The 24,204-nt window shown below is 44.6% G+C and overlaps 1 protein-coding gene across 4 annotated transcripts in view; it reads left to right on the top strand.

The window, feature by feature from the left end:
• The window catches only part of MFHAS1 (multifunctional ROCO family signaling regulator 1), a 69,578-nt gene that overhangs the window by 31,408 nt on the left and 13,966 nt on the right, over positions 1–24,204 (top strand). For 2 of the 4 annotated variants that reach the window (XR_015714023.1, XM_087814138.1), the window contains exon 2: positions 16,402–16,528. Coding sequence is in view for 2 of the 4 variants with exons in the window: in XM_087814138.1 (XP_087670264.1) it covers positions 16,402–16,528 (127 nt within the window). In the remaining 2 variants the exon portion in view is untranslated. Of the gene's footprint in view, positions 1–16,401; positions 16,529–21,790; positions 22,474–24,204 lie in introns of those variants that run through there. The other 2 variants (XR_015714022.1, XM_087814139.1) reach the window with 2 other exon arrangements.

The raw sequence follows: 24,204 nt of genomic DNA, 5'->3' as shown, positions 1-24,204 counted from the left end.
CAGTGCCCTCTCTGTCTGACCCTAACCACTTGCCCTGCTTTTCATTCTTCCCGCAGACCAGCCTCTCTGTGTTAGTCGCTGCCACAGACTAATTCTGTCTCTTACCCCATTTCCGATTCCCCGGGAGCCTTCCGATCCACCTACTTCAGCTTTTCTCACTGGACTGTGTGTTCGTGTCACTCTCAGGAATAGCTTATCTGTGGCCAGGTGGCCAGTCCTGGTCTCATTGGGATCAGAGGTCCCGGGGTCCACAGGGTGCTGGCTAAGGCAGCTGACCTTGTGCAAGATGCTTGTGTGTATGATCTCATTCATCCCTCATGACCTCACGACAACCTTAGGGATGTAGAAGCTCAGGCTTCGCCCCTATAACACCATTAGCTCAGGGACCCACTGCCAGTAGGTGGTGGAGCTGGGAGCCAGCCTCGGGAGTCAGCACTGCACCGCCCTCCTGGTGCTGGGCTTCTCTGCAGTGAATCAGTTATTCCTGACAAGTCAAAATGCTCTCACTCTGGGAGACCCAACTGTCTTTTGCATGTACTGTATTTGGAAGTTACTGTTAAGGTACTTGAGCTATCAGTATAGGCTTGATATCAATAGGATTTTATGAAAACCTTATTTGAAACCCTGCGTGGCATCTACTAACAGCGTTACATGCCTGGAGTCTGAGGAGGATTTCTTTGATCTGGGTCAAGTCCTTGTAGAAACACCAAGGTAAGGTTTAAACATTTAAACATCACTAGCTAGTTTTGAAAAATTCCCCTACCCCCTTTAAAGAATATATGAAGCTCTGGCATAAGTCAAATTTTGATTAATCAAGGTGATTGACCTATATTTTCATAGCCCCTGCCATCTGTAAAGATTTTGCACAGATGCAAGAATTGGAAGTCAGTGTACTTGGGGGTATGTGTGTAATCATTTCTGTGCTATCTTCCTTGCGAACAAAGATTGTAAGTACTTTTTTACATTCTGTGAAATTGCCATGATGAAATCTAAGAGCCAAGAAATGCGGAGTGGAAATGGGCTTAGTAGTCAGAGAGCTTCTATTCCCACTCCCTCGTCCTCACGCTTTGACCTCCTGCCACGGATGCCTGCCCATAAGCTTTGCACAGAAGCCGCTAATCCCCCAGCAGTTCATTCTGGCTCCATCAGCAGCTGCTCCCTGTCACAGCCAAGGCCAGGCAGGGAGTGGCCTTGGACCCTGGTGGGCGGCCAGCATGAAGGTCTGTGTAGTCGAGACCCAGATACTGTCCCGAGCTGCCTCTCATCTCTGTTGGCTTTCAAGGAAGAGGGGCGGGGGGGCAGGGTGCCGAAGCCAGAGGCCTTCACTCGCTGGAGAGCTTTCCTCTGTCACTTGAGCTGTTTTTTCTTAATCAGATGTGTGATGTAGGTTTGGGAAGAGCTGCCAGCGGCCTCTCCTTTTAGATCCTTTAATTCCATGATGCGAGTGGCACCTCGGATTGAGCCTGGAATCACACTTCCCACATGGCCAGAGCCCAGTTTCGCTGACTGGCCAGCTGGCTGCAGTTTGGCCCAGGGAGCCCTGACTCAGCCGCCCTCAGGGGAAGCAGCCCCAGCACAGGGCCCCTGGAAGACCAACAGGCCAGACTCAGCCTCCCAGGGCACTGCCAGGTTGTTTAGGATGGGGGTGGTGGTAGTAAACACCAAGCTGATGAAAGGACCCCATTAAAAACATTCATGTGTGACATGAGCCCATTCATATAAAATTGTGTGTGTGTGTGGGCGGGGGGCGGTGCCGAGGAGGGACAGGGAAGAGAAGACATAGATGAATAAAGGAATTGGGGACAATTACAATTCTCACTGGAACATGGCTGCAGAGAACATACTGTCAGATGAAAGAAAAGAGTGTTGTACTTACGCTTACGGCACAGTTCTGCCTGGTAGAGAAATCAGCCAAACCCGGTCCGTGTCTGTGCTTTCTCAGTGCGTCTGAGCAGGAGAAAGGGAGGGTGGGTGCCCTCAGCTCAAGCCTGGATCCCTCTTCTTGATACATTTTCTGTTAATTTACTTATTAAAATGAGCACATGCTGGCTTTTATAATTAAAAGTAAGTAATTTAAAGTAAGATTTTAAAAGCCAGAAAGCCATTTTATGGAGAAAAAATGGAAAAAATTGAAATTTGTACTGGAATAGATTATTTTAAGTTTTATGTTTAAGAGGTAGTCTGTGTAAGTGGCACAAAAATCAGGAAGTACAAAAGGCTCTGTCTCCCCTCCCCAAGGCCAGTTTTGCCAGATTCTGTCAGTGTTTTTACAAGTATATGTTTCTATGTATAAGTGGAGAAGAGAGAAGCCCTACCCCCCGCCCCCCCGCAAATGGTAGGGTGATAGAAACACTGTTTTGTTTTGTTTGTTTTTTTGAAATTGAAAATATATACCGGTCCTTTTGATACATACAGAGCTGTCTGATTGTTTGTTTATTGGTTGTATATTATTCTGTTGCATAAGCTGGTTTTATTTAAGCAACTTTCTGTTGAACATTTGTTTTGGTTTTTGGTCTTTTACTTTAGAAAGAGCACTGAAGTAAATACTTCTGACTATTCCTTTGGCATGTATGGTATACACATAGAATAAATACCTAGAAGGGGAACTGTCCAACTTCTCTCCAGAGTGGAGGTAAAATGTACACTTTCTTCAAAAATTAATAAAAGGGCTGGTATTCTTTAGAGAATGTGCAGCCTTGGAGCAGTGGGGACTTTCAGGAAGGCATTAGGAATGTCAGGGCCTTTCCGTTGCTCCTCTGGTAGGCACTTTTCTTTCCAGAAGTTATTTTTGCTCCAATCTTGGTTTTTATGTTTCAGATTAACAAGGATATGAGGAAGAAATAAACATTTAGTGAGATGCTATTATGTGCCTGGCATAGGCTTAGGTCAGTTACAAATATCATCATTTAATTCTTGTAGCACTCCCGTGAAGTATGTGTATGTGTATGTATACACTACCCACAGTTCGCAGATGAGAAAAATGAGGCTCAGAGAGGTGAGGTAACTTTCCCAAGGTCACACAGTGAATACGTGGAGAGCCAGATTTCAGTCTTTGTCAAAGAACCCCTGCTCTTTGTAATTAATTCTCTCTTTCTCTCACTCTCTGTCTCAAAATTAGAAATCTCGTAGCTCTTGCATTGCAAAAAACCTGGGGATGCGTCCAGCATGAAGTAGGTATGAAAGATGGATGTCACGTGTGGTTGACCTATAATGTGTGACATTGCTTGTACCTCAGAAGTCCCTTTTAATACATTTGTGGGGTATAAAGAGCAAGTTTGCTATTGGGTGGTAAGGATTGTCCTTAACCTACAAAGGGCTATGTTCCAAAACTTCTTCTTTGTCTACTAACCCAAAAGGAGAAGACAGCCCTGTAGCAGTGGTGCTCTGAGTGCTGGTTTGCTTCCAGGCCGAATCGCACAAGCCCATATAACCTGTAGTATCTGAAAGAGTACAGTGGCCATAATTCCTCAGTGTGCTCAGTCCATAGAGGTGAGGGATGTGTGGATAGAAAAGGGCTAGAGCCACAGCGAGGAGGAAAATAGGAGGGGCGAGAGCCCCCACATTCTTTTGGGTAAATCCCTGGGAGTAAATAGCTGGATTGCGTGGGGCATGGCTGCAGTGAGGCCGAGGGCTGGGACCAGGGATACAGGACAATAGAGGGCTCGCTTAGGTGTCACAAACATCACTGCCTAAGGAATGGGGCCGTTTCTTATTTTTGAAAGTTAGATGTTTGTAGGTTGGCCACTAACTCCCTTAGCTTTTTGTCTCAAATGGCTTGATTAAACTAATAACCTCTGATACAAATGGGCTTCAGTTAAAGAGCTTGGATGTAATTTGGTGTAATTTTCAGCTCAAGAAATAAGGAGCTTTTTTCACCCCATAAAAGCCAGGGTAAATTTCTCCTAGATGATAGGGATCATTATGGTGTTTTTCATTTTTCTGTTCACCTGATCAAAAGTGGTGTAGTTTCCAGTCTAAATGGAGAGAAGATGAGGCTCTTTTGAGCTAATTGTGTGAGTTGGCCACTAGGTGACTTTTTGCTTCCAGACTCAAGGGAGCCAATGTCTTTATCTCTGCTCACCCTTAGCCTTGTCTTCTCCTGGGTGTTTGGTGGGATGGTGTTGGGTGAACTGAAACTTATGCCTCGCTTCTAAGATACAACACTCTTCACCTAGCAATAGGCAAAGAGTAATTTCCTGAGGAGGAAGAGGAACAGTATGAGGAAGAAGCCAATCTTGGACGGCTCTGGTTGATTAGAGATGGTGGGAGCGTATCTACCTTGACCTCCCCTAGCGCACGAGCTAGGTCTTACGCACTGTCCTTCAGCAGCCGTCATTGGTGCCTTTCCGTGTTCTTGCTACTCCTTGAAAGTTTAACTCTACCTACTCTGACCTACTATGTTAATAGCTGTTAGCAGGTAGTGTCACCTACCAATTATTATTAGATACTAGATATAGTTCCAGCTCCTCCACACGCTCACTAACACGTGGTATAGTCGGCCTTTTCCGTTTAGACATCCTGATAGGAGGGAAGTCGTATTTCCCTAATGACTAATGATGTTGAGTATCTTTTCATGTGCTTACTTTACTATTGGCATACTTTCTTTGATGGAATGTCTGTTCAAGCTTTTGCCCAATTTTTTTTATTGGGTTATTTTGTTTCTTGTTGAGTTTTGAGATTCTTTATCTATTCTGGATACAAGTCTTTTTTCAGATGTATGCTTTACAGATATTTTTTTCTGAGTGTGTGTCTTGTCTTTTCATTCATTGTCTTTGGGAGAGCATAGGTTTCGATGATGGGCTTGCCATACAGAAAAAAACTGTGTTATTCACAGTATCAAAAGTACTTGGAAACCTATGGCCACACTTCTACTGTCAGCTAAGGTAGAGTAACAGAGACTGTATTTATTCTCACACTTGAAAAAAACCACCAAGCCAGTAAAATATATAAAGTAATAATCTTCAAGACCCTGAGAATCAGGCAACAAAGGACAGTGGTCCTGAGATACAGAAACAAATGGGGAGAGTCCCATAATTGTCTCAGCTTAGTGCCTCGAAGGTGTCCAGGCTGCGGAACAGAGAGGGGGAACTGAGGCAGAGCCCAGAAGATCCCCTGGATTAAGGAGACCAAGAGGACTAGAGTTTGCAGGACAGAGGACTGGACAGGAAAGAGAACTCTGAGATCTGCAGAGGGTCCCCTGGAGACCCCTCTAGGGTGCTGATCAGCACATGTGTGTGGGCAAACTCTCCGAGACCGGGAAAAGTTCATCTTCTTCCCCACACCCAGGGCACTAAGTAACCTGTGGTACCTCTGTTTTCCCTGTCCTGTCTCGCCGAACCACTGCCACTCTCAAAATAACCATGTTCAACTATAATTCAGAAGCGGGCATCTTTAGCTACACTGTCAGGTTTCCCTAAAGAGTCTCTGAGTCAGGTAATCTGAAAACTTAGAAAACTTTTCAAGATGTTGACATTAGAATGTCCCCAAATGGATCTCGGCTTTGGTGTAGCTTTCTCTTTAGTTTGTAAAAGGTATAAGATCAGCCCGGCCGGTGTAGCTCAGTGGTTGCACCAAGAGGTTACCTGTCCAGTGCCCGGTAGGGGGCGTGCAGGAGGCAGCCGATTGATATTTACTCTCACATTGATATTTCTATCTCTTCCTCTCCCTCACTCTCCCTCTCTAAAAAATCAATAAAAACGTATTTTTAAAAAAAGATGCAAGATCAAATAAGACAGAAAGGCAGGTGGCTTCCTACAGTGTTTCTGTCTCTGTGCCTGGCCTGGCGCATACATGAGGCCGTTCTGTGCAGGGGCGTTTAGAAACCTGCCCTTGCTGGGCCCTGGGCCCCCTTCGGAAGAAGAGGGTGTAGAGTTTGTCCCTAATGGCCTGACTGTGTGCCACACCAGTGTCAGATTTGGAGCCACAGACCTGAGGGAATGTGAGAGGCCACCTTGTACGTGCCTTCAATGTATGGAAACATCAAATGGTCGATCCCATTCTTCGCGATATATTTCAGGCCTGCAGTGTGCCAGGCATGGTTCTGGATGTTTGGGATCCATCATTGAACCAGAGAAATCCCTGAGCTTGTGGAGCTCACATTCTAGAAGAAGAGACACACTGTCAACCCGTATATGTGAGGTGGACATTAAGTGCTGTGAAGAAAAATAAAGCAGGTGATGGAATGTGGTGTCCAGGAGATGGGGTGCTGTTTTATCCAGGGTGCTCAGGAGGTTTCGTGGGAGGTGGTACTTGAGCAGAGGCCCGAATGAAGGTGTGTGTGGGGGACGGGGGTGGGGTGAGGCCTGAGTGGTTCGGACGGGTCCGGAGGTTGGGTTGTGCTGGGCCAGGCGGCCAGGGAGGGGCACAGTGAAGCGGGAGCGAGCGCAGGAGGCAGGCAGGAGCAGCTCACACAGGACCCTGGAGACCGTGTGGGACTTGGGTGGTGGTTGTGAGTAAGAAGGGAGGGGCCGGAGGGTTCTGAGGAGCAGCATGACCTGACCTGCATTCTCGTGGAGTCCCTCCCGCTTCAGTGAGGAAGGCACTGCGGGGACCCGATAAGCAGCCAGAAGACCGGCAGTCGTCCAGGTCGATGGTGGTGTGGACTCTGGAGCTGTGAAGTGGTCAGATGCTGGATAGTTCAGAGGCAGAGCAGTGGGACTTGTGATGCATTGTGTGTGGGAGAGAAAGGGGGAGGCAAACATGACTTCACATTCTTTGTCCAAAGTAGCTGGAAGATTGGAGTGGACATTTTCGGATATAGGAGAGCCTAGGAAAGGAGTAACTTTGGGGGATGGGCCAGTGGGCATCAAGTTGGACTTTGGACACATCAATATCTCAGTGGCGATGTTTAAAAGGATATTTTGATCTCAGTCTGATATTCAGGCAAGAGTTCAGGTGCGAAGGCAAACTGAGGCCTTGGCGAGGCCAGTGGCCTAGTTAAGAAGCTGCCGCAGAAGTGGCCTCTCCGGCACCACCCTTGCCTCTGATGAGGCTGGTCCTGTGTGGCAGTCCCCTACTTTGTAACCGGCCTTAGCTGCCACGATTGTGCTCCTCTCCGCGTCTGTCTGCGCTTGGGCTCCAGTCTGGACGCCAGCTGCGGCGGCTGCAGGTGGAGCGCAGCGGACACACAAAGAACCTTTCTTGTCCATAATTACAACCTTGGAGAGGCTGAGGAGTGCTCAGGTTTGATTGTTCGTGCAGTTTACTGCTTTTTAGGTCATCATGGATGCTTTTTGTTTGTTTCAAGTGGCCTCAGGTACGGGCTGGATCTTCTGGGAATGAAACTTGGGTAGGGGAGTAGATTAAAATAAAAAAGCTCATGTTGGGAGAGAACCCAGCTGGACCATGTTCCCTGCACTGCGGGTTATGCATGTGGGAGATATTATTCACGTGCAAAATAAGGAAGGCGAGCCATCTCAAGATTCCTTCCAGCTTGAGTCTGCGGTCCCGTCAGACTCTCACTTCCGTGGATTTTCTCTCCTCTCCCAGGCCCTGAAGGGGCTCCCTCGCTCCCCCCGCCCAGCCTAGCATTCATTCCTCCTCCTTCCCTTCCAAAGAGAAAATGAATTTGCAGATACTCTTATCACCTTCCTTGTTAGGAGATGGGAGGAAAACGCATGGTTTCTGATCATTTTTAAGGACTTCAGATGGCTCCCAGAGTGTTTCAGAATCAGGTCGGTTTTGATAAGGCCTTTGGGCCACTGTTTCCAATTTCAGTTCAGGTCATAAAATTCCTCCCATTTTCAGTTGAGAAGAAGACTAATGATGGAGGGAGACAGTTGTAGCCTGAATGCTTTTGCGCCGTCTGCATTCACGTCTCTGAGTCTGGAACTGCTTCCAGTAAGAAGTAGGTGACAGGCCATCCAAATAGAGGAGCCTCTGCAAGTTCGTCGTTCCAGCAGCAAGGGCTCTTCCAGGAGAAAGCGAAGGCCGGTTGGGCCTGGGCCCTGATCCTCCCTCCTCCCCTCCTCCCCCCCTCACCACACACTTTGATCTGTGAAGTATGTCTAATCCTCAGCCAAGTCTGCTGGAACTTTATCCAGAGCAGGAAAAGGGGAAATATTTTTCCTTTCTTGGGTGGATTTGTATTTATATAAACCCTTAGCCGTGAAAATGGATCCAAGTGGCAGGCACACGCGTCTGAGGGGAGGCGAGGTGGAATGAATGAATGGTGGGAAGAGTTCAGGGCAGTCTGTCCCTCTGCCCCGAGTCAGCTTTGACTTGGGTCAGACGGTGTCAGACCTTTTAAGGGTCAGTGAGGAGAGGGTGGTATGAGACCCCTGCATTTTCTGAAGGACATATCTGTATGTGGACCATTATAGAACAGCTTAGGCTGAACCAGCAGCCAGTCAGTTAACTCCTGATCATGACTCCAGTGAGATATGTGTATAGAATGGGGCAAAAGTAGGTTTACAATTGTGAATACTTGAAACAGAGTTTATTCCTGTATAGTTATTGTATTATTTTCCATACAAACAACTGTAAACCTACTTTTGCCCCACCCTGTATGTATACGAATGATTCATTCATTATTTCTTTGTTGTTACTAAGAGTGTTGTAGAAGCCTTAGGTGTTTTCTCCCACTCAGCCTCAGAAGGACGCTTTGCCTTCTCACAGTGTGTCCCACCGTTGATTTACTTGCATGGATTTGTCTACACCTTTTTGGGCCAACCCTTGACACTTCTCATAGGTAGTGAGTTTTGAAAGTGTGCTTGCCATCAATACGAATGCTTTCTTGTCATAAAACCACCTCATTTAAGCTTCAAGTGATGCCTCTTGATTCTACGTTTTTAGGATACAGGGTGATTCATTTTTAGCCCTTCTAGAAAAATCTCATACGGAATCCAAAGACAGGATCTCTTGTTTTTTGTTATTATAGTTTGTGTATTATCTGGCCTACTGTCAAACTGATGAAGATGCTAAGAACAGCACATAGAAAGAACTTTGATATCAAACAATCTTTTATTTTGCTATTGTTTGCTTTTTTAGAACCAAAAGCAAAGCCTTTCCTGGTAGGTGCCTTAGCTTCCTGCAGCTTCCCTGGAGCAATTTCTCCTCCATATTAATAAATGCCACAGGAGCCAGGTTCACCTGCTGCCCCGGATGTTTGTTCTGGCCCCAGGGATAGTCATTTTGTGTCAGTTGGAGCCTCACTTCAAAGTGGAATCTTCCCTAAGTTTCTGTCTGGCATGTTGTCCCAGTGCTGTGACCAAACACTTGGGGAAGGAAACTTCTCAGGAACTCAGAAGATTCAGAGAGCCTGATGCTATTGAGCAGGTGGAGAGGGTCTTGGCAGAACAGCTGAGAGGTGGTCCGACCAGGTCTGGGGAGGGCTTCCCCCACATCCAGGTTTTTCTGCCTCAGGTAATCTCCCTCAGTCTTAAGGTGGTCTTTAGAGTTCTCTTTCCTCTTGATAATAAGTTCCCTGTAAAAAATCTATAATTGTTTATATTGCGCCTCACTCTGTGGTTTCTGTCTCATGACTAGACCCTGGCTGATCCATTCAGCCATAAATCTTGGTCAGGATGGAACTAAGGCTGTCTGACTCCAGAGTCAACTACATTTTATAGTTTCTCTAGGACCAGCAATTCCATATATGTTAAGTTGATTAGTGTGAGTAAAGCGTTTTAGTCTGCTTTTACATTTTTTATAAAAATCTATTTTCAATAGCAAACAGTTGTTTCATTATTGTTATTTTTAAGAATGGAGACATCTACCACACAAATGACTTTCTTCTCATGGAACCCATCCCAGAAAAGGAGTGGACATTCCTGTTTATCTTTTCAAAATAACAGTTCAGTGCATGGCCCTCCAGGGCTCCTTTCACTTACTGTCTTCAAAGCCTGTGATCTTTCATTCATTTTGGCAGTTTAGACATGGAGCCTTGGAGGAAACCCAGAGGAGCAAGTCCACTTTCCTAATTGTATTTTTCAGATGTGGTATACCCAGCTCAGATGACAAGTGACATGTATAACATAATTCACAGTTTCTGAAGAGTCTTCTCTGGTGTGGTCTCCACTTCCCTTCCCATTCCTTAGGCAAACACTCTTCTGTCTCACATCCATCCTCACCTGTCTGCTGAGGCTGCTTCCATGAAAGCCCCCAGGGACCTCCAAACCCAGGGGACCCTTTTCTGTTGTTGCTTTGCTTGTCCACATAGAATGTGGCACAGCTGATCACTTCCTTTTGTTGAAGGAGTTTGTTTCCTTTTGTGAAGCCACATTCTTTTTTTCCCCTCTGCCTTCTGGCAGTTCCTGGCTGGTCTCTCTTTTTCTTCCCAGCCTCTAAATTTTCAGCCCCCCCAGGGCTTTGTCTATGGTTCCTTTCTCTTCCTTACCTACTCACTTTTCTAGGTGAGGTCATCTCCCTTTATGCCTTTAAATAGCATCTATTGGGCTATCACTCCCAAACCTCTACCTCCAGCCTTAACCTTTTCCTGCAAATCCAGAATAGTATATGTAATTACACACTTACTACCTATTCCCACGTTTGTCTAACAGTCAAATCTAACTTGGCCAGAACAGAACTCTTCATGTCTCCCCTTCGCACAAACCACCTTTTCTCTTAGTCTTGAGAATAGTACCACCATCTGCCAGTTTCTCAAACCAACTATTTGGAATTAGCCTTGGTTCTCCTCTTATTCTCACATCCAGTTCATTGCCAAGTCCTGTTGACTGTCTACAAAACACACCCTCGTCTCTCCATCTACCCCGGCGCCTCTCCAGATCAGGCCTCCACCAGATGTCATTACTCCTTTTAAAATCTTGCACATGGCTCCCTACTAATTAGAATGAAAACCAAGTCTCCATGGTCTGGCCCTCACTGCCTTACCTCCTCTCCTTGTCCACTGTCACCCATGATCTAGCCACACTAGGCTCATCTCTGGGCAGCCGAGCACCTTCCTACTTTTAGGTCTTTGCATGAGTGATTCCCTCTGCCTGGAATGTCCTTCCCATGGCTCTCTTCTCCTTGTCATTCAGATTTCAGCTTAACTGTCTCCTCCTCAGAGAGGCACCCTGTCCTGTAAGCAGACACCCGGTCACCCTCTAATTCATTATCTGGGTAACAAGTTTTTATCAGTTATGCAGTTTATTTCTTACTAGTCTTCTTTCTAGACTACAAGCCCCATGAAATCAGGGATCCCTGTGCTCCCTGCTGCTCTCACTCTGCGGCGGTGCCTGTCTAGCATTCGCCTGTGGCTGGTTGGCAGCTGTTGAATGAACGAGTGAATTCAGTGGCAGAGCCAGGCCTAGGACATAGGCCTCGGGTATAGGATTTTCCTTTTTCGTTTCTCCTCTCGTTTATACCAGAATGAGAAGTAATTCCTGGCTCCAAGTTATTGATATCTGCTATTAACTGTTACGGTAAAATTTTTAAAAACAATTCCAAAATTGCATTACCTTTCACTCATTTTCATTTTAAATTTTCTTTTAAACTTTACCTTTAATTTAAATATGATAGAAAATACTTTTACATGGCATTTTATGACCTGCATCCTTTGGATTTTAATTTTTTTAAAAATGTTTACAAATTATTTCCAAATTATGCATAGTGTTTACTTCTGGCTGCCAGAGATGGGCATAACCCTGGGCCTGGAGACAAGCCTGCTCTACACAGGCTTGCTCTGCTACTTTCTGACCATCACTTTCTTTTCCAAGAAAAGTTACAATTCATAATCAAAGGCTGAGACTAAAGTCACTTCACGTCATGGATTATTTTTTAAATGAAGACTACCCAAAAGTACAACCAGCCTATTTTATTTTAATTTTTAAATTTTATTTTATTTTATTATTTTATTTTATTTTTATTTTATTTAGCTGTGGTCTGGAGGGAGGCATCGTGGTGCGATGAGGTTCAGGCACGGGGGCCTGCCCCTGGAACAGCATAGGGCAGCCAAGTCTGCAGACGGTGGTGAGGTTGGAACCAACAGGTGTAGAGAGGTGGCTGCTGGCACCTTCGCTCACAGTCCTAAGTGAGCGCAGTGGCACGTTTTTCAGTTGAACATGTTAATGTTTCATGTTTACTTCTGCGTATATGCTTTCTGGACTTTATTTTGCTCTAAGACAAGGTATTCTTTTCTCTCCACCTGGCTTTCCCGTTCCATACAAAAGGGACCAGGGAATTCTCCAGTCCTTGCTGCCTTAGGTAACTTGCTGGCTCGTGAAGTGGGAGCCTGCCTGAGCACTGGCTTCGGAGGGTGCTGCGTTTGCCCCGAGGAGACATGGGAAACATGCATTCGTGTGTCCATTATGGCTCCATCCAGAGTCTCACTTAATTAAATTAATTAGAGGCCAGCAGTGGACCTCAGGGCTGGAGGGTGTGAATTTTACAGTATTAGAGCTGAGAGGCCTTAAAGACATCTAGATAATAGATGTCTTTATTTAATGGAACTGATATATTTGTTTATGTCAATTTCAAGACTACTTTTGCTGTGGGGAGGGATGTTCGTAACCTACATCATTATGCTGGATTAAGAAGAGGGTTTTATTTGCACTGAAAAGGAAGGCTTGGTGCTTTTAGTAGTGTGGTTTGGGTCATCAGTAAGATAAATTTTTCCTATTTTCATCATGTGTCTAATATTTGAGACTTCTGATGATTCACAGAAAAAGTTGAGCTCATTTTACTTATCTTCTGTTGATTTTAATTTGAAAACCCATAATAAAACTTGGTGTTCTGTTCTTTCACAGGGGGGAAAACGATTGATAAAGAGTTTGCTTGTATTTTAAAGCCAGAAATCCTGAGCTAGAGTAATTAAGAAGAGTTTTGCATAACTTTAATGGGCACAAGGAGACAGCTTAGTGGCCTAACACAGCTTCAGTTAGTGGTCTGTTTATCAGGCCAAATTTCTGCATCTTCAGGAACACTGTTTACCATTCATTGTATGTTGCACATGATAGAAAATCTCCCCCCGAGGAGAAAGTGCTGCCGTTAACACTGGCCTCTCCCTTCAGTGTGAGGCAGACTGTAGTCTCTTATTACTGACTCACACATAAAAATAAGTAAGTAACCTCAGGACCTCTTAATCTCGAATGACCCATTTCACTCTAAATTCATCTGTGTGCTTTGTCAGTGTATGTTTTAATTAGAATGTACTTTCAAGTTTACACATTGAAATGTCAGTCTCAGAATTTTTAGTGACTACAGAGAGTTCCATCTGATTAATATGTCATAGCTTATCTGTCCCCACAGCTGGACATTTTGAGAGGGTTACCAAGTTTTCACTGTTTTATAAATAGCATTGCTATGAGTAATCATTGTATAATTTTTGTCAGAAAGCAAGGCCCTACTTTTTTTAAATTGAATTTATTAGGGTGACATTGGTTAATAAAATTATATAGGTTTTAGGTGTACAATTCTAGAACACATCATCTGTATATTGTACTGTGTGTTCACCACCCCCAGGTCAAGTCTCCTTGCATCACCATTTATCCCCCTGTACCCTCTTCTACATCCCTCCAGCCCCCTTTCCCTCTGGTGATTACCATCCTTTTGTCTGTGTCTATGAGTTTTTGTGCTTTTTTTCTTAATCCTTTCACCTTTTTCACCCAGCCCCACAACCTCCCTCCCTCTGAGAGCTGTCAGTCTGTTCTCTATCTAATAGAGTCTGTTTCTATTTTGTGTGTTAGTTTATTTTGTTCATTAGATTCCACATATGAGTGAAATCATATGGTACTTGTCTTTCTCTGACTGGCTTATTTCAGTTAGCATAATGCTTTCCAGATCCCTCCACGTTGTCACAAAGGGCTAAGATTTCCTTATTTTTCACGACCGAGTAGTATTCCTTTGTGTAAATGTACCACAGCTTTTTTGTCCATATTTCTACTAATGGGCACTTGGGCTGCTTGCACCCATCATTCAGGACTGTAATTCTTTTCGCTCACTTGACTTTCTTGGATGCTGAGACCCTCGACATCAGAGACCTTACCTTAGACTCCAGTATCTCCTGCATCTTCAGCTCCTCACACACAGTAAGGTCTCCCCATTTAGATATTCAGTGAGTTGCTGTATTTTAGTTCAAAATCAAATTTGTGTTGAAGAAATTTGAGACAATCAGCTTCTATTTTAGTAGATAGCACATGTTATAAACCATTCTTCGTACTCGTGATAAGATAGTTTTTTTGGGGAGGAAAAAGCTGTTAATGTTATTTTCTTAATTTAGCAATTGGGCACATTTGTTAAATCCTAAGAGTGCTGTCACCATGCAGTAGCTTTTTGGAGTGCATGGTTGTACTGGAGATTGTGGACTGTTCTGCTTGTTGCTCAGTTTTCTGTAGTATCAAGTGACTTTTTCATATACATGAAACTGCTTGGTGCCTTCAGCTTTTGTGCTATCTCAGTGGCTGGCAATGCTGCCAGGTACAGGATATAGATGAGACCAGTTGCCTGGTCCTGCATGATGCTGGGAGTCTGGGACATGGGGGATGGGGACAGTAACGCTGCTGGTTTAATAGAAATGAATAACCAGTGCTTAATAGTCTGCTGTAAATTATTTTCAATTCTCTGGCAACTGGCCTGCTCACCAAGACCTACAACCTACCCATCAAGGAAGCCCGCTGTGCCAAGCTGATGCCAAGGATGGGTGCCTGGGGTGGGGGGTTGACACCTGCATTTGTATCCTGGGCACTCAGGCAGCTGAAAGTGAACAGAGCTGAGGCCCCTGTGAAATTCCAACCAGGAGAGAGTTCTCAGGAGAAACCAGAGAGATCCAGTCAGTCTGTGTTCAAGCCTTGTGGCTACTCTTAGGACAGAAAGTACAAATTGAGACTATCAGGTGAGGCATCGGGGAGGGCGGACCAGAGCCAGGGCCAGGGAAAGGCCTGGGGTGTGCAGAGCCCCCTCTTCCTGTAGTTCTAACCCTGCAGTTTATGGGGGTTGGTTGGTTTAAAGGTGAGCAGCTCTCTGTGGGCCTTGGAGCAGATCTGTTGAACTGAGAGAGCCTCTGAATTGTAAAGTAGTATTTGAATTGGATGGCTTCCAAATTTCAGTCTAGCTTTAATATGCTATTACTGTGGTTCATTGTTTTACTTAGATAACACTTAATGTTTACATTTTTAACTTGCATTTTAACATTTTGGGATCTTTTCCTAACTGGTGTCCGAGTATAATTTCTGATATATAGTTCAGGTATCTAAGATATAAGCTATCATGGTAAATTAAATCTTGCAGTAAGTTGCTGTTTGCAGTAGTTTGGTTAAGAAACTCAAATTACATCCAATTTCTGTTGTGCAAAGCCATGTAGAAATGTTCAAACCAGGAAATAAATGCCTTTCATAAAAGTACAACTATGTCTGTACTTAGCCTCCTTGAATGTTAGCTTCCTATTTGTCAAATGAGGATAAACCCAACAGGGACATTGTCCAGATGAAATGAGATGTACATTTAAAGGTCTTATTCAGTGATGGCACGTGAGCATGTCAGTCACTGAGTTCTGCTGCAGGCGAGACATTCAGAAATATGGTATTCCGAGGCAAAGGATTTTTGTATCATCACATGTTGGCATAAACTTTGGGGTCTCTGGAATTTCAAATCAGTGGTACAAGTGATGGCTTCCATAGAGTTGACTTTTTAATTCCAGTAGCGTCTTTCTCCCGTTGGCATACATTTTGTGTCCTTGGTTTGGTTTATTTACTTTCTGTGTTTAAGAAGCTGCATTTAGGCAATAATGAGTGCCATCGTCAGCCAGAAGCTATTTATTGACCTCTCTCTGAGCAAGAGCACCATGCTGGCCATGGCAATAGAGCAAGGGCCGCTGGACGAGGGGGAGGAAACTCAGGAGCAGAAGCCATCACTGCTCAGGGGTTTAATGGTCTAGTTGGAGAGAAATTGTATCTAGGGCGTGCGGAGGACACGGTTGCCTCTGGGGACTGTGGGAATCCATTATGTTAATTACCTGTTTTTACTAGACCCCGTTATTAATAAGATAGCATTGTGTTGGGCTTTTCAAATCAGAACACAGACCTACCAGGAAATCCTCTCGCCAGTATGAGGCCGGGCTGTTTACCTTGATAACACCTTCAGCGGGCTGCATTTCCAGGGCGTTTATGTGGGGCTTTGTTGAAGGCTCCCTTTGCCCGCATCCCATCTGCCCCGTCCTCATTGTGAACACCTCCCTGGCAGCCCCTGCTTCTCTGGGCTCTGGGGATCCTGGCTCAGTCTGCCTGACACATGCATAAAGATGTCCAGAGTCAGTCTAGGAAAAGGAAGGTGAAGAGAATAGTGGCAGATGCTGTCTTTGTCTGCAGAGATGGTCTTCCTGCCACAACCCTCAGAACGCTGTCCACGGTGACGCAGATGAGAGCTTCGGCGGTGCAAGTGGGAGCAGAGCCAAGCTGCGTTTCGCTGGCAGGTGGTCCCATTTTTAAGGCAAATGTCATTAATGCATTTCTCTCTCTCCTTCTGCAGGGGAGCTGCTGAGTCAGCCCAGACCGGAAGGAGTGGCAGAGATCATTTGCCCCAAGAACGGCAGTGAGCGAGTGAACGTTGCCTTGGTTTACCCACCTACACCGACTGTGATCAGCCCCTGTTCCAAGTGAGTTCTGAGCATGGCAGCCCCTGCCCCTCATCCTGATCCTGCCTCTGTAATTGTAGTAACAAAAAGCCAAGTTCAAGTATATCTCAGCAGACCTTGAAAAGCGCCCCCCCACCCACCCACCCCAGATGTAGTGATCTGGGTACATCAACACTGTGGCTTGTTTAGCAAACTAGGAACTTTTATTTTTTCTTATTTGTGATTTTTTTTTAACTTTTGCTGAAAAAAAGTCGGAGCATTTTTAACAGCTTTATTGAGATATCATTTATATGCCATACAGTTCACTCATCAAAAGTATATAATTCATTTTTGCAGATATATACAACTGAAAAAGAGCGTTTTTTGATGGATAGTCTCAGTTCTGTCATTGCAGAAGTAAGGAATAGTGAGGGCCCATTGAATAAGAAAAGCTTGCGGAAAAGCTGTAGATTTTCCCTGTGGGCCTTTGGTTCTGTGTCAGTGCTTGATAGTCAGAGGCTGTGCTGTCTGCTCTCATCTTCCCCCAAATGGACTTAAAGACAGAGAATGCACCTGTGTCTGCTAACTTTTGGATATGATGTTAGCTTAGTAGTACAGATAAAACTCATCCTGTTTTCTTTTTTTCTTTTTTTGGGGTAGCATTAAGAACTAAACAGTGAAACTACTTTTAAACTGAGATGAAATGCCTTCTTACCACAAATCTTGAAAAGTCACAGCCACGCTTCTTCTTGGAGCAGCTCTCATATCTGGGTGCTGTCATTTCAGCAAAGTATTCATGTGGGAAGCTTTCATTTTTCTTCCTAGTTGACCACATAGAGGTTTTGTTTTTTTCATATATAAGCTTTTTACAGGGAGGTTGGGAAGTTAGCATTTGAGAAAGGCGACCTGTCATCTCCTCCGGAGAGACTTGCTGTCAGGCTGCGATGGAGAGCTGTGCGACAGGAGCCCAGCCTCTGTCCCCAAGGTGTCAGTTCTCCTGCCTTTGCTATGCTCTCTGCAGAGGGGGCCTGGCACACTTGTTCATCAGCAGCTGTAGTAGAAGACTGCTGTCCCTTTTCTCCAAACTGGGTGACTCATTAGACAGAACATCCCTAATCCCTCTTTCCTGGGAAATATCACTAAACACCCAAAGGAAACTCTTATCTAATGCCATTCTATTCAGAATGCTGTTTGAGCTAATGAGAATATAGATAGTGTAATTCCTCACTAATATGCGTCTAAGACATGGTTGGATCTTGAAGCGCTTCTTAAATATTAAGTAGAATTACACGGTGACTTCATATTAACCAGAAGATTCCCAGTCCCAAACATATCAAACCATAGAAAATCTCCTAGTCTTTGAATTGGCCCCTTTCTTTCAAATGCACTAGTGTAAGGACAAGGGACATTACAGAAACAGCAGGGTATGGAATGGAAAGAAACAAGTGTTCAATACATTTTGCATTGGTATAGATCTCTCTGAGCCAGGAGAGACATTAACCTCTTGTTTTGCCATAGCCACGTGGCATTTAATAGGCAAGAGAGAGCTAGGACTTACATATCCATTTGCACAAGAAACCGCAGTGGCAGGGCGCCAGCTTTATCAGTGTTTTCCCATGGGCTGCTTGTACTGCCACAGAAAGACACTTACACCAACCTGAAAAAATGCTATCAGCCCCTCTCCCACACAGGTTATTATACCTGAATGAACAAGTCTTTAAAGTCCTGGGTAAGCAGAGCCACCCAGCCTCCGACATCTAGATGCTGGAGGGCATCCCTTTAGGATTGAACTGCTTTTGACCTCGCTATGTGAATTGTTTTATTTTGAAATGGATTAAAAAAAAAAAAAGCCTCATGCAATGGATTGCAGGTTTGCAGTGTAGGTCTCAATTCTAAATGAAGGCATATCTATGAAAACAAACACATCCAGGCCAGGCCCAGTGGGAGGTCTAACTTACAAGTAGATGACGATATATTGGAAGCAGGAGATTTCAGAGACTGATGAGGAAAGCTGTTATAGGAGGCGGTTGTTACTTCAACACAGCTGTGGTCTGAACCTGAGAGCTAGACTTGGGGTCCCAGCAGACATGGGAAATTGGAAGACTGGAGCTCTTGCACTGGCCTTGCAGCTCCACCCATGTTAACTTAAGCAGGTCACTGTAGAGTGATCTTTGACTTCTGTCACCCCATAAAATGCAGGTGGATGGCTCTAAGGGTGGGCTCCCTGGCCAGTGGGCCTTACCCAGCAAAACTGATCCATGCTGCCTGGATCAGTACAACTGATTCCACTCCCAGTTCACCTTTAGAGCTGAACATATAATTTATCGTTCAAATCAGGGAAGGATTGAGAGTGACAGGAGGGCTATTCATAGTTATTATGCCAGGATGATAGGCATCAACCAGAACTGTTCCAGGCATACCAGAATAATCACCCTACTTCTGGGTCATTGATCCAGATCTTATGGTGGTTTTTAAAAAGACATTCCAAGCTCTTCTTTGACCAGTTTACTCCTCTCCTTTCTAGGTCAAGTCAGAGACTGGGCATGCAGCTGCCTGCCTTTGACCATATGTACAATGACCGTGCTCAGGGAGCTTTACAAAGAAAAACCAGCAAGCACTGTTATTTGACTGGATACCGTTTATGAATTCTAAGCTTTTCTATTGCTCATTTAAAAGATGTTCTAGGTATTTTATTCCCTAGTCGAGAGAGACAGAGAATAAAGAGTAGGGAGTGATTTTTTTAAAAACGTGATTTACTCTCATAGCTTGTCTCAGTGGTTGGTGGCTGAGGTCTGGACAAACATTCCCCTGGGGAGAGGTTACCTGTCCTGAATGAAATGAAATGCCTCTCCTCCTGCACCTCAGCCTCCAGGGAGAAACCTAGGAGCCCAGTGGCTTCTTGGCCCCTTTGCTGATTATCAGGTAGAGATGTAAGTCATTTCCATGTTTTGATCATCCTGAGCTGATTTTCAAAGATATTTGCATTTGACATGAGATGAAAATTAATCTAGTAGTAAATTTGCTGAGTTTCTCTAAAAAAATTCTGACTGCCTTAAGGATATGGACTCTAGGACATTTTTTAAAGCTTCATTGAGGTATACTTTGATACCATAAAACTGGCCCATTCAGTGATTTTGAATATATTTGCAGCTCTCAACACAGTCTAATTTTAGAACATTTTCATCACTCCGAAGAGAAACTGCCTGCCCATTTGTAGTCACTTGTGTCTAATCCAACACCTAGCTCCCTGCAGTCAGCACATATTTTTAGTATCACTTTCAGGAATGGCTTTGCTGCGTGTTGTGTTGGTATTAAACAGATTTGTAGTTTTAAAGAAATTCTTATAAACACATTACCCCTGGCCCAGTTCAGTCTAAAGGCAGTGAATTGACTTGCACCCCCACTGCTAGCCTCTGATTACTGAACAACAGAGGTGATTTAGAGCTGCTTGGAGGAAGATCAGCCTCCTTCAGAAGTTTTTTTTTTTTTTTTTTTTTAATACAGGTAGCAATTTCGAACAGACTTTATTTTTTAAAGCAGTTTAGGTTCACTACAAAATTGGGCAGAAGATACAGAGATACAGGCCATATACCCTTTGCCTCTGCATATGCCTCCCTCACCATCCCCATCACCATCCCCACCCCCACCAGAGTGTACATTTGTTACAGTCGATGAACTTACAAGTCCACGGTTTATATTAGAGTTCACGCTTGGTGTTGTACATTCTGTGGGTTTGGACAAATGTATAAGGACCTATATCATACATATTACAGTATTGGACACAAGATTTTCATTGCCCTAAAAATCCTCTGGGCTCCCCCTGCTTACTCCCCACCGCCTTAACCCTTGGCAACCACTGATCTGTTTCCTTTCAGTTTTATTGAGGTATAATTGACAAATAAAATTGTAAGCTATTTAAAGTGTCCATCATGGCGATTTTATATGTGCACACTTAAAAGGATTGCCACCCTCTAGTTAGTTACCATATCCATCCCCTCACATGTTTATTCTTCAGGACTCCTGACTGGCAGCCTAACTGACCCCTAGACTTTAAAAGGATGCTGAGCCTTGGACATTAGGAGTGATACGGGGGGTGAATGTACTTTCAGTGGGAAAAGTAAGGAGGAAGTGGAAGGATACTTTTACAATTTTATTGAGAAGGTTTTTATTTGTGTATTCCTGTCTCCGTCCTGTTGCTGTGCAGATTGAGCCACTTCAAAATTCCAATTCTGAAGGGAAGATGTGAATTTGCACAAACATCAGCTTGTGCGTTTCTTTTGTAGGTTCCCTGTAGAATGTTTCTCTTTATAATTTTCAAAGAAGTGTAGAACAAACCTACTTCTAGCCAGATAACCCAGTGTATCTACTGATTTTCATTTGAAAGACGGAATTCAACAGGTTAGCATATGAAAATGTTTTATCTTCAGGTGACCTGGAGCTCAGCCCACATTCCTCCCTGTGGTTTCTTAATGGACTGATTGTTGAACATACAGGAAATGGGAATCTATCATTTTTATTTCCTGACAGTTGCCATCTCTCTTGTGTGGGTCCGTGCCTGTCTGGGCTCCATCATTTGTGGGGTGGTGGGACTGAAAAAGGAACTTAGTTCTGATTTTGGCAGGTCGTGTGTTACAGAATTAGAAAAAAATGGGCCAGTTTGAAAATTGTTGGGCTAAGCTTTCCCCTTTTCCAGAAAGAAATACTAATAATAGAAGGCCAGACTGAGACATTGCATTTAAAAACTGCCTTTTAAATTTGGGCTATTGAGTATATACTGTAGCGTTCCATTCAAGCAAGATCCCAGTAAAATTCCAGTGCGCGCCGTTGTAAGTATGCTAAAAAATGTAGTGATTACTTTGCATAGGAATGTTGGCAGTTATATTGTTATGACATACGGGTTTTTAAGACCAATTGAAATAGCCTTTTATAAAAAGTAGGGTGAAGACACTGTGGCCTGTATCCCACCAACAGGCAAAGAATGTTTAACTGCACTCAGATTAGTTAATATGAACTGGATAAAAAAATATTTTTAAACAATGGAGTGAGATAAATTTGGCTTTATCACAGTGGAGACTTTTTCAAAGGCCCCAGAATTTTTAAAACGCGGAGGGCGGGGAAGGCTGCCAGTGGAGTTTGGGGCGTGTAGCACATTGATTTGCATTGATTCGTCTTGTTCTTTCTACAAAAAATGAGGCAGCTCATTCATTGCCTTGTAGCTTTTCCAGGTGAGGAGCAAGTGTTTCTTTGATGGTTTAGTCTCCCATCAGCCACATTGACACTGGAATTTGTTCCCTCTCTGCTTAGGTATCTCCATACTTTCTTGGAAAGTTAAGTGGAAAGGATAGTGCTTCTTTCCCCTATGCATCATTTTTACTGTGCCCACTCTGACTTTAGGAGCGCCAGTGTTTAAGGGTAAGTCTCTGGGAAGCAGAGAGGGTTTCAGAACTAGACAAGGGCTTCCTACGGACTCGGAGAGTTTAGGGAAAAGGGGGGGTAGGGTTTGGGATGAAAAAACTCGATAGAACGAGACAGATTACAAATCTTTTACTTATCCAGAATCAAGATGCATTTGAGAATTAAAAATATGGAAACTGCTTGATTCTTTCACCTAATCTGCTATAATATAGCATAATCAGGAATCAGATCCTTGTTGGAAAAAAGTCGTCTAAAAAAATTACTGGAATGTTAGGCAAGATGGTAACATCAGGAAAAGCTTGAGTTGATTAGTATAGCCAATAGCTTTCTAAAAGCAGTGTTTGTATTTATTTTCTCGGGCACTTTGATGGGCCCAGGAGTTCACTTCCTGTGTTTGAATCTTCCCAACGGGTTATGCTGTAAAGTAGCATCTATCAGATGCAGATTACAGGAGTGCCAATCTCATGGGGTTACTGTGAGCATTAAGAGGGACTGTTGCAGGGAAAGCATTTAACAAGCACTGGTCCTTGCACTGGGTAAATGGAGCTCAATAAATTCAGTTGCTGTTATTTCTGCTCAGAATTACTAGTGGTGTACACTGGGGGTGGCACATAAAGGTAATAAAAAGAAACAAAATTTCAAAATGCAAATCAAAATACTGGAGTAAAATCAACCCTCTGACTTACTAGCAGTGTTTAGCTTGTTAGTGCTCTGCCTGCCCAGGAAGGTGCTGCTGGGTGGGTAGGTGAGGGCGCTGGCTTACCTTCCCCTCCTCATGCATAATGAGTCCAAGTGGAATACATGCGGACCTGTTGTAAGGCACCTGCACTTACCCAGGGAACGGCAGTGCCCACCCAGGCTTCATGAACTGAAGAGATGAGTGGTAGCCTTTCATTCATGTGGTAGTCTCACATGCCTACCGTGCCTGCATAAACTCCTTAGAGGGGACCCCGACCCTTATGCTCCTCCCAACAACCCTGTAAGTCCCGTAGGGCCAGGGGCACTGAGCCCTACAGCCAGTTACTGAGTGCACGGCTGGGCCCGAAATCCACACTGGCTCCCCGATCGGTGCTGTTTTCACAGCAAGTTCTTCCTTACACATTTGTTTTAAAAATGGCATGTTAATAGAACACTGGAGGGATAATAAGGCCAACAGATCAGGAAATAGCTCTCATTAAAAGGTAGTTTATTACTCACATTTCCTTAGAAGACAGACATGCAGTGGTGGGCGGGGGCGGGGGCTGCATGGGGAAACACCGGGGGAGAGGGGGGAACTGTGGGCAAGAGCCTGTGTTGCGGTTTCCGTGGGAAGGTAGGGACAAGGCAGGGGAACGGGCTTAGCATTGGCCAGTTTGAGTAGTTCCATTGGGTGCTGGGGCATAGGGACTGTCTGTCCCTGGTTGTCTGGTGCCTGGCCTTTGAGGTGATTAGGGCAGGTGAATGGTGGCCCAGAGTGTGAGAGCTGATAGAGGAGGTGGTTGGGCGTGGGTTCTGGATTTGCTGGTTTGTATTTGAGAAGTACACTCACATTTGAATTGTTTACTGTCCTGGGAACTGATTAACACTTGGGGGGGTGGGGGGCAGACCCTCCAGGAGCAGCCAGGCCCCAGATGTCAGAGCTCAGAATACAGAAAGTGAGAGAACTGGTTACTATGTCATGGTGTGGCTTCAGTTTTAGCCTAAGCTTCTAAACACCTTGAATTGTTTTGCTGCATCTGGGAATGCACCTTCAGTAACCAGATAGGATGCTGGGTCTGAGACCCCCAAGCTGGCTCCTGTTTGCAACTACCTGGCAACGCCCTTGGACAACCTGTAGGCTCCATCGGTGTGAATTACTGTCTTCCTCCCCCAGAGCTCTCCACCAGCCTGTGCTTTGCACCTATCTGTGAAGCTAGGAATCTGTCAGCTTCAGCACTGTCCCTCCTCTCCATAGGCAGACCTGTTGTCTGTCTTACCAGCGTGTCTTGACGTGAGGGAATCTCAGCATGTAACTTTCTTTTCGGCCCGCGCTTTCCTGTCGGTCCCCGTCTTTGTCAAGGTTCCTGTGATTGAGTCTCAGCTGGCCTCCTATGCTCTAGTCTTTTTGTCCTTCAAACCAGTATTATCTTTTAACTGAGACCCTGTCACTTCTCTCCCTGTTTAAAGGCCTTGAAGGGCTTCCTAGTGACGATAGTCACAAGTTCAAAATCCTGGGCATGACTCACAATCAGACCCCAGCCACCTTGCTGACATGTGTGACACCCCCTACTGTAGGGGGGGGGGGGTCAGCCATACTACACTCCTGGCTGGGTCAGTTCTTAGCT

The sequence above is a fragment of the Miniopterus natalensis genome, chromosome 2 (assembly GCF_054644295.1).
Source record: "Miniopterus natalensis isolate mMinNat1 chromosome 2, mMinNat1.hap1, whole genome shotgun sequence".
NCBI lineage: Eukaryota > Metazoa > Chordata > Mammalia > Chiroptera > Miniopteridae > Miniopterus > Miniopterus natalensis.
The sequence above is the reverse complement of the archived record's forward strand: the minus strand, read 5'-3'. Positions and strand labels throughout refer to the sequence as shown.